Raw genomic sequence first — 10,175 nt, forward strand, 5'->3', positions numbered from 1 at the left:
AATGTTAAAATAGAAGCTATGCTATGTAGGATACTTTTTGCCTTGCCTTCCAGGTTTTTCACACCGGGAAGGCAAGGCAAGGTCCCACGGGCTTTTCCCTTTCCAGCGGCTTCCCGGTGTGAAAAACGCCAACCACTTGTTTTTAAAATTTTAAAAGTTTAATAGGAATAAAATGGTTATAAAAATAGTAATACAATTAGAGTAATAATAATTTGGACAATTTGAATTAGGACAATATAAGAAAATAGAAACAAAGAGTTACAGATGTCCAGATACCTTTTTCTGGCCAGCATAAGCCCGAAAAAGGACACACATTAACGAAGGATTAACCCTTAAAAACAATAGCCTGTTGCATATTCATACGCCTCATACATGATGCATAAATTCCATTCAAACATAGGATTCTGTCTGGTCAGTGTCAGCTTCTTCCTCTGAATCCTAACCGGCGTCATCCTGGCTGCGCGAGGTGGGAAGAAGTTCATTTCTGCTGATAATGGGCAATAAATTCTCTTCCTCTGAAAGATTCAGGTGTCCTGTGGCTGCTGTCTCACTGTGAGTCCTTTCTTTAAAAAAAAAAAAAGTATCCTACATAGCCTAATTTCTCTTTTAACATTTTATTATAACCTAAAACTATATTTAACACACTACTTAAGAGAATTAATACAGCATTACTTTCTAAGCACAACACATATAATATTCATTTTAATATTTGCGAAAAGCCAATCATAAAATACGCCTTTTTCACACCGGGCAGGCAAGGCAAGGCAAGGCAAGGCCCCTCAGGCTTTTCCCTTCCAGCGGCTTCCCCGGGCGAGCAGGGCCGAGCGGCGGGGAACCCTCGCGGAGACCCCTCGCGGGATGGCGGCGGGAGGACAAGGCCGCGCCCGGTGAGGGTCGGGACCCTGCAGGCACAACCCGGCCACTTTGGTGCGGCAAAGACCGGGTTAACCGGGAAAAACCCACGGTTACACTTCACAAAAAACCCAAACACCGGGACTGAAAAGATTTGCAGCTAGTGGGACCTGGAGCATCAGCACGGGCAACGCTTCAGTCGCATTTTTTCATGTTTGTTACCGTGGAGCATTGATCCCCGTTATAAAGCTAAGTCAGGGCTCAGCCACCTTGTACTTCTTTGCTCAGAGGGACAGATGAAAAACAGAAACACGCAGAGTGTTGTATTGATCTGTGCAGCCCCTCAGGACTGTGCCTCCATGGGCTGCTCCCCATGGCACCTGTGAGCTGCTGTCGGAACACATCCAGTTCCTTCCAAACAGAGAAACAGGGCTTTGGGGAAAGGGAAAGAAAAGCAAAGCACCACACCTGCTGCTAGGCCACGTTAAGATTATTTTATTATGGCTAGAGAGATGCTACATCAGTTTCAAGCAGTACAAGAGTCAAGCAAATTCAAGTGAAAGAAACTTTGCCATTAAGCTCTAATAAGTGCACTGTGGGGGTTCAAGGTTTTTTACCATCTCCCAAACAAAATTAAAGTTCATGCTTGTTAGTGCTCCTGAGAAGCTGCACTTGTTTTAAATGGCACACATTTACATTCTTTCCACGTTTTAGTGCATTTACACACAAACCCAATGATTTTAAAATTATTTTTACTTGTTACATTTATCTCTTCCTCTGCAACAATCATTTAATACAAACCATATATCAAAATTCTATCCTTGTATTTTCTCTTTTTTAACGGACTTTTACGTTGTGTGAGAAAATGAAACGCAGGAAATTTTCTGGTCCAAAACTAGATAAAGGGAAAAGCCAATGGAAGGCAACTGTAACTTGAGTACTCATCACATTCAGGAAGATGATTAATGGTCACAGAAATTCATGAAACTGAAGTTGCAGAAGGCAGGGGGGAAAGCCTCAGTTTTACCATTTTTAAAGCAAGACAAAGGAGTCAGTAAATATTTTAGCATTTAATTTCTTCTTAAACATGAGAAAATGACAGCTTTTATTTTTATTATTAATTTTTACAATCACAGCTGTTTTCCTAATGTCTTCAGTAGATAAAACTAAAGAATTTTGTCCACATATTTGAGTGTTTATTAATGCACTTTTTCAAAATATTCTTTGGAACCTTCTGGGCTTGGTTTGATCTGTCAAGAAAAGAAAATTAGGTTATTACTTGGAACAGGTATGATAAAAAACCCACAGATTTGATACTTTATCCAAGAAAATACATGCATAGTTTATAAAAACAGTGATCTCTTTATTGATTGGTTAAAAGACAAAAGCCTAGATCATGTACAAGTCGTACTTGAAAATTTTAAGTATAAACCACATTTTTCCTCTTGAAGTAAAAAGAAAGTAAGTAATTAAGTAAGTAAAAAAATCTGAACTCAGCTAACATATAAACCACATTTTTCCTGTTAGATTACAATGCATGAAGTGAGTAAAAAATCTGAACTCAGCTAACATATAAACCACGTTTTCCTGTTAAATTACAACGCATTAAGTAAGTAAAAAAATACAACTCAGTTAATGGAGAGTCCAAGTCAAGTTTGGAGTTCTGAACACAATTTACATCTCCTTTCCTTGCTTTCACTGCAAGGAAAATTTCTTCACAGAAATCCCACAATTACTACCAGACAAACAGACTAAACTGGCCCAAGCTTTGACAACAGGTGCAGTGAAGCACCTCAGAGCTGAGTGGATCCCAGCCCTGCAGCCAAGCACCAGTGGCTGTCTTTAGGAGGATTTATTTGTCCCTGAGCAGGCACTCACCGTGGGGGAGTTTGGAGTCCAGTCGGCCGGGCACACCTCGCCGTGTGTCTCCACGAACTGGAAGGCCTTGACCAGGCGCAGGGTCTCGTCCACGCTGCGCCCCACGGGCAGGTCATTGACACTCAGGTGCTTGATGACCCCGTTTGGGTCAATGATGAACAGACCTCTGCAATGCAGCAGTTCAGGCAAGCAAATCAATTTCCCAGGCCAAACACAAGGAACTGGATGTACAATTTCAGCAGTGACACGCATCAGTTAGGAGGGGAACTGCAGCATTTGGTATCTTGTTTGTTAGCAAAGTGATCTCCTGTGGTACTGTGAGATTACTAAGTATCTATGGAGACTATTCAATCCACTCAGAGCAAAGGGAGAGTTCCACCTGTACTTCAAAACTGAAAGCTGACATCCTGCCCATGTCTTTTGGGTCAAATCTGTAGGTGCTGAGTGAAGAGCTGCTTGTGAATTATGCTACTAAATTAAATCCTGTTGCATACAAGCATTTGTGAAAACCAAAGTCCCAATCTTACCATACTAATTAACTTAATCTCTCAGAAAATAAGTGCCAAAAGTTCCTGATCCAAAGAGATCAGAAACTGAAGGTCTCCAGAAGATTGCTACCCAATCCACTGCCCTTCTATGCTGCTCCTTTTCCTTCGGGACATGGAGTTCTCAGCCTCTCTCAGAGCAGAAGAGCTTTTCCCTCACACATTTTCAGAGAGGCCTGGAGCCATTCTCAGCTTCATGGCCAAAATGAGCAGGTGCCCTTTTCTTAGGGTGGGATCCACTCATCCTGCAGCAGAAGCCATCTCCCAGTCTTCACCTGGTGCCATTTCCCTGCAGGAGGGGACAGTGTGCCCTGTGTTGGTTACACTGGGCTGTGTCCCAGCACAGCAGTCCAGCCTTACCTCAGTGCTATGCCAGGTCCTTCCAGCAGCACCCCGTAAGAACGGGAGATCTCTTTTGTGAGATCTGACAGAACTGGAATATTCATTTTGCCCAAACCACCGCTCTAGAGAACAGAGAAAGATTTCACTTGGTTACAAAAAGCTCCATAGGATCATCCTTCCTGAGTGCTGGATTCCATGTTCTTGAGGGCATAGAAACAACAAAACCCAATCACTGCATCTGCTCCATGAAAGGAACCAAGCATGTGTGGTGTTACTTGGGTTTTTTTGTTTGTTTTTTTTTTAAAGTAGTCAGGAACAGTTTATTTCTTTAGAAAGTGAAAATTTCTTTTGCACTGAGCATTTTAGAATTGCTGTTTTCGGTGGTAAGAGGCTACCAATGGCAACAGCCATACATTTCCAGAAAAACTTCCTTTGTATCTTATTCAGGAGCTCTGAATAAAAAATTTCTACTGCATATTTAAGTGTTCAGAATTAAACAGGATGAACATGGTGGGGAAGGAAGGGAAACAAACTTGTGAACAAACAAACTTTGGAGCACTCATCTGATGAGGAACAGCTGAGGATATTTAGCCTGGAGAAAAGGAGAGTCAGGAGTGACCTCTACAACTACTTAGAAGTGGGTGTAGCCAGGTGGGGGTAAGCCTCTTCTCCAGGTAACAAGGGACAGGACAAAAGGAAATGATGTCAAATTGCACCAGGGGACGTTTATATTGAATATTACCAAAAATTTCTTCACAGGAAGGATTGTCAGGCATTGGAACACACTTCCCAGGACATGGGAAAAAAAACATGGATGTGGCACTTGGGGTCATGATTAGTGGTGAACATGGTGATGGTGGTGGCAGTGAGTTCATAATCTCATCACCATCAGGAGACTTCATGATCCTAGAAGTCTTTTGCAACCTTAACAATTCTGGTTCCAAACACAATGCTCTTACCCACACACTAAGTATGTCAGAGTTCTACTGCTCTATTCAGTGCACATGGTTACTTTTGTTTTGCCTCTCACAACTCAATTTAAATACTATTTGAAGAGTCAAATAAGATTTCTTTCGTTTTGCCACAGACTGAGACTGCAAGAGAGATAAGCTCTCTAACCTTGAAACAAGGCTGGAGTTTGTTAGCTTTGCTATTCTTGGCATCATCAGTGATTCACTGTGTAATCTCAGCCACAGACCCAGATCCTGCAAACACTTGTCTGCAACAGAGTTCCCTGCACAGAGCTGTGAGCACAGATGTCAGAGAAACCAAGGCTTCAGCTTCTCTGGGTGTCAGTTTCCTGCCTGTGCCACCATGGAATTCTTTCCACCCTGTGCAGGGTGTTTTGAGCTGGGCCTGATGATCCTTGTGGGTCCCTTCCAACACTCTGTGCATCTGTAAAACACTATGCACGACTGGCATACCCTGAACACCTTTGGGATAACGCTGGGAACTCAGGCCACAGTCACATTGCTGAGCTTTGAACAAAGCATGCAGAAAAGAAATACTCTTGACAGGCTCAGCCAAGGTGTATTAAATGCAGCAAACTCTCCTCCCTCCCCTGCATGTCCCAGTGGTGCCAGGCCAGGAGGCACCCAGCCTGCAGCACAACTGCACACTGCTGTCCACGCAGGCTGGGACTGATGGCACAGGTGCTTCTGCACCTTCCTGGGACACCTGTGGTCCTCTACAACTACCTAAACCAGGGGGATGCTTTATGTCATCAAAAGCAGGTGTTTTTTATCTCTGAAAGAGGCTCCTCTCCAGTAAAAGGCTGTCTTTATCACTTTCTTTCCCTAAAGAAAGTCAAAAACCTCCCCTTGTACTGCAAGAGTGGAACTCTTTCATCAAGTGAGAATTAATGATACAAGTTCTCTAATAAAATGGTGGTTCCTCTGCTTCCAACCTGAAGCCACCACCGTTGGGTAATTGTTAACAGTAACGGATGAACAGCTGCTGCTCCTTTTCTGTGATAGTTTCTGTGCATTATCAGCTGCCACACACACTTTGGGACAGTGACATGTAAACTGAGCATTTGTCTTTTGAGGTATGCTATCAACAAAGCTATCATCACAGCAAAACAAGTTAAAAACCCAAGCCAGATAATTACAAAAAAGAAAACAAAGACAGAGGTCAGAATTATGTCATCAAATGCAGAAGTTGATGGCATACAACTTTAGGAAATCTATTAAAAATCAGAGTTGGCACAATTATTTATTCAACTCCTCTTCTCTGTAGCTCTTGTGAAAAGAAACCAAACTAAAAGAGAAAGCCCCAAAAAGATACTCAATTCCTACCCTTCGTGGTGTGTTTATCCATGCCAGATGAGTAAAATGAGAGTCCACTGAAACTGCCACCACTTCACAGTTCACATCACGAAATTCTTTTGCTTTGTTGCTGAAGGCCACAATTTCTGTGGGGCAGACAAAGGTGCTGTGGGAAGATAGATCAGGCTGTAATAATTCTGCCATCTTCTCTAGAGAAGACTCATGCCTGTTTCTAGGCATTTTCTTTAGACTGATAATTTTAGCAATGTTTCCTGCTCAAAATTAGTTTCAGTCTCAAACCAACAGTCACAGCCGCACAGCTGGCACACCATCTCCATCTCCAAGTTCTAGACAGATTCCTTACAAAGATGGAGAAGCTGCCTCTGCTAGAGACTCTCTGGACAGAGAGTTTTTGGAAACTATAGCAGAACGATCTGCAGGTTAAACCCTTCTCATGGGCCCACATGCACCAAGATACTCTCGGCAATTCAAGTCTTCCAAGCAGACTGACCCCCATCCTATCATGTTTTGCTCTAAAGCTGTTAGCTGCAGTTCTGCTGGCCTTGCTTCTTCAAGGACAGTCTCCAAGGCAGTCCCAAAATGCAAGGCAATGTCCTCACCCCCGGGATCTGAGTGTAACAGGAACCACAGCCAGCTCCTGATGCAGGCCCTGCAGCTAGAAGATGCTCTCCAGCCACCCTCTCCACTGCTTTAACACACAATGGCCGTGTGCCCCCAATCTTATCACTCACGCCCTAGAAACAGGCACATCTGCCCCGCAAGACTGGCTCAAATCGAACAAACCCAGGACGACCTGCAGCGCCTGTGATGACCTTCAGCAGGACCTTCAGAAGGCCCATCGGGAAAGGGAGAAACCCGCACTCACAAGTCCAGGGGGTAGAAGAAGAGAACCAGGTATTTCCCCTTGAAATCATCTAGGCTCAGCTCCTTGAACTCTCCGTTGACGACGGCCGTTCCCTTGAAGGCCGGGGCGTGCTGGGTCACGGCCACGGCGAACCGCGAGGAGCCTGCGGAGGGGAGAACGCAGAGCTGCGGGCCGGGCCCGGGGGCGCTCCCGGGGCGCCTTCCCCGGCCGCCCTCCCGCACTTACCGAGGCTGAAGGGGCGGCGGGCGCAGGCCGGGGGCCGAGCCGTCGCTCTCCTCCCGGCGGCGGCAGCCAGGGGCACCTGCGGGGACAGGGAGGGTCAGGGCGGCGGCGGGGCCGGGCGGGCAGGCCGGCGGGCGGGCGGGCCCTCACTCACCGCGGCGCGGAGCAGCCTCCCCAGCGCGGCGGCCATGTCGAGCGGCGGGCGGAGCGGGGCGGAGCGGGGCGGAGCGCCGGGGGCGGGAACCCCGGAGCGGCCGGTGAGGGACGCACGGGAATCGCGGAATCGATGCGGTTGGGAAAGGCTGCTCGGACCATGGAGTCCGACCTATGGTCGAGCACCACCGGATCAGCCAGACCATGGCACGGAGGGTCGCGTCCAGTCTGTCCTGGAAGACCTTCAGGGACCGTGACTCCACCACCTCCCTGGGCAGCCCATTCCAATGTCTTACCACCCTTTCTGTGAAGCAGTTCTTCCTAATGTCCAACAAAAACCTCCCCATGCACAGGTTGAGGCCATGTCCTCTTGTCTTGCCATTTATTGCTTGGGAGCAGAGCCCGATCCCTGTCAGGGAGTTGTGGAGAGTGGTCAGGTTGGCCCTGAGCCTCCTCCAGGCTGAACACCCCCAGCTCCCACCCCTGCTCCTCACAGGACTTGTGCTCCAGACCCTTCTCCAGCTCCATTCCCTTCTCTGGACCTGCTCCAGCCCCTCAATGTCCTTCTAGAACTGGGCACAGCACTCGAGGTGCAGCCTCACCAGTGTCCTGAGCGCTGTGCCCACTGATACAGCCCGGCTTGTGCTCAGAAACCTTCCACATACACACTTACAACTGGCTCTGACGTTGTTGAACTCACTTGGATTACAGTTACAGAATCACAGAATATACTCAGTAGGAAGGAGTACACAAGGGTCATCAAAGTCCATCTCCTGGTCCTGCCCAGGATACCCCCAGGGTCACACCATGTGCCTGAGAGTGTTGTTTAAACACCTTGAATTCTGTCAGGCTTGGTGCTGTGCCCACTTCCCTGGGGAGCTTGTTCCAGCACCCAATCATCCTCTGTTTTTTCTAAAACCTGATGGTTTTTCAATATACAACCTAAATCTCTCCTGGCTCAACTTCAGGCCATTCCCTTGGGTCCTTGTCACTGATCACCACAGAGCAGAGATCAGTGTCTGCCCCTCCTCTTCCTCTCACAAAGAAGTTGTAGACTGCAATGTGTTGTCCCTCAGTCTCTTCTTCTCCAGGCTGAACAGACCAGGTGCCCTCAGCTGCTCCTCATTCAGCATCCTCTCAAGGCCCTTTACCATCTTTGCAGCTCCTAGCTTCATTCTTTGTGTGTATTCATCTAAACACTTAAACCAAGCTGAACTCAGTTTCCCTTCTGGGTTTCAGTAACTTCTAGTTTCATATATTTATTAATATCCACAACATTTTAGAAAGGGTGGGCCTTGTGGACTGGAGAAAAGTCTGGCTCTGGATAAGCTCAGCCATCAGCATTGGGGGGCAAAGCCAAAGGCAGCCAGAGAAATGGCAGCTACCCCTGGGATGAGCTCAATGTATGCTAAATCTACACTTCTGAACTTGTTCCTGGTACTGATCCATCTGCATGGTCCAGTCACCTCTGTAACAGTGAACCTCTGAGCCTTCAAAAGTGGGAGGATTGTGTTCAATCTGCCTGTTAGGTTTGATAACTAGCTGGTATTAACTCCCTACTATGCCTGGGAATTGTTTGGGGCAATATTAGTTGGTGCTGTCCAAAAGTATGCTGAGACCTTTCTGAATATTTAACATCAAGGCAAATTTCAGTCACTGGCACCTTGAATTTATTAATCCAGATGTAGCCAATGAGAGATGGAAACATGGCTATGAAAATCTTCTCAAAAAGAAAGTAATTCCCAGCAGAGCAGCCAGATAATGTTATCTACTCAAAACATGAAAGTGGAAGTGAGTAACCAATTTGTACATTAGAAAGTATGTCAGGTAGAGTGTTGGTGAACTGTGCCCCATCCTACAGCCTTGGATTAGGAGAGGGAAGGAGTGATTGTGGAGGTTGTGACCAGGTTAGAGGTGTGGGAGGGCTTTGTGCTGCTGCTGAGGGCTGCAAGCAGAGCAGTGAGCAGTGAAGCTGAGCCTGGGACACCTGAGGAGTTGTAGGTGGAGAGCAGCAAACCCATCAGCCATTACCTGGGCTGATGCTTTTCAGAGCAGTGCAGGATGGCATGACTGCATTCATGTCTGAAACCTGGCACATGCCCTCAGACACAGAGATGTGTTTGCCCAGAGGAGTGCCCCGGGGCTGAGCAGCAAACTGTGTGCCCAGGGGTGGCTGGGTTCCTTTCCCTCAGGTGTGGCAGCTGCACTGTGGCAGCCAGAAAAGGGCTGTTGCTCGGATTTCCTGAGGATGGCTGTCTCATCCACAGATGATTATTCACAAAACTTCTAAGTTGATGTATTCTAAACCAATGCCCTTCCTCCATCCCCGGAAAGTTATATTTGTTTAAAACTCTTTGTTTAAACTCTTGGCTTGCAGGTGGGGAAATATTGCTCATGCTTTGTTATGGAGGCAGCGTAATTCAGCTTCTCAGACTTCTGTGCAAAAGCTTGAACTACTGCCATTTAATGAGGAGTATTTTCCATTTTGCTTTTGCAAAATGAGCATCCCTGCAATCTGAAGATGGACCTTGTCACTGCCAAAGTGCACCTGATAAAAGTTTTTCCTTTTTCCTCAGCTCTGGCTCTGGCACAGGCTCGAGCAGCTGCTAAACCTGGTTCTTATTGACATCCAAAGCTCAAAATCAATCTACCGAGTGATACCATTTACACATCTTTTTCCAAATCTTGTTGGTTGTGTCCTTTGCTGTCTTTAAGTGTGATTCAAATTGACATGTGAAGTTGCTGAAAGACTCTCCAGGGATTTCAACAGGCTTTAAGGAGAAGTTGCTATACGAGGTGCAGAGTAGTCCATAAGGCACTTGAATAGATAATGGGAGAAGTGAATGTTCTTTTTGATTAGGATCCTTATCTGCCTGCTCCCATTTTGTGCCTCTCTTTTCCTATCTGGGAATAGTTAACTATGTCTTTCTGGTGAAAAACTACAATATCAGTTGATTAAAAATACAGATAATGCTTGTGTGTTGTTTCCATTATTGTTTTGTAAGTGTTAGATTTTAAAGAGCTCCTTGA

The 10,175-nt window shown here is 46.1% G+C and overlaps 1 protein-coding gene across 1 annotated transcript; it reads right to left on the reverse strand.

Annotated features, from left to right (window-relative positions):
- Nucleotides 1-1,324: 1,324 nt before the first annotated feature.
- On the reverse strand, nucleotides 1,325-7,195 carry PRDX3 (peroxiredoxin 3). The gene is made up of 7 exons (XM_036385883.1): nucleotides 7,147-7,195; nucleotides 6,996-7,071; nucleotides 6,771-6,912; nucleotides 5,915-6,050; nucleotides 3,636-3,739; nucleotides 2,731-2,896; nucleotides 1,325-2,102 (listed from the first exon to the last, which is right to left on the reverse strand). Exons 1-7 carry the CDS (start codon nucleotides 7,180-7,182, stop codon nucleotides 2,052-2,054), a joined length of 711 nt encoding a protein of 236 aa, XP_036241776.1. The 5' UTR covers nucleotides 7,183-7,195; the 3' UTR covers nucleotides 1,325-2,051.
- Between the last annotated feature and the right edge of the window lie 2,980 nt (nucleotides 7,196-10,175).

This window comes from Molothrus ater, chromosome 8, assembly GCF_012460135.2.
Source record: "Molothrus ater isolate BHLD 08-10-18 breed brown headed cowbird chromosome 8, BPBGC_Mater_1.1, whole genome shotgun sequence".
Classification (NCBI taxonomy): Eukaryota; Metazoa; Chordata; class Aves; order Passeriformes; family Icteridae; genus Molothrus; species Molothrus ater.

Excerpts from the sequence above, each read along its gene's own strand:
- PRDX3 (XM_036385883.1), bottom strand. The coding sequence starts at position 7,182 with ATGGCCGCCGCGCTGGGGAGGCTGCTCCGCGCCGCG. Across the intron at positions 6,913-6,995 it reads CCGCCGCCCCTTCAGCCTCG|GCTCCTCGCGGTTCGCCGTG; the intron begins GTAAGTGCGGGA and ends TCCCCTCCGCAG. Across the intron at positions 2,897-3,635 it reads GGACCTGGCATAGCACTGAG|AGGTCTGTTCATCATTGACC; the intron begins GTAAGGCTGGAC and ends GCTGCATTGCAG.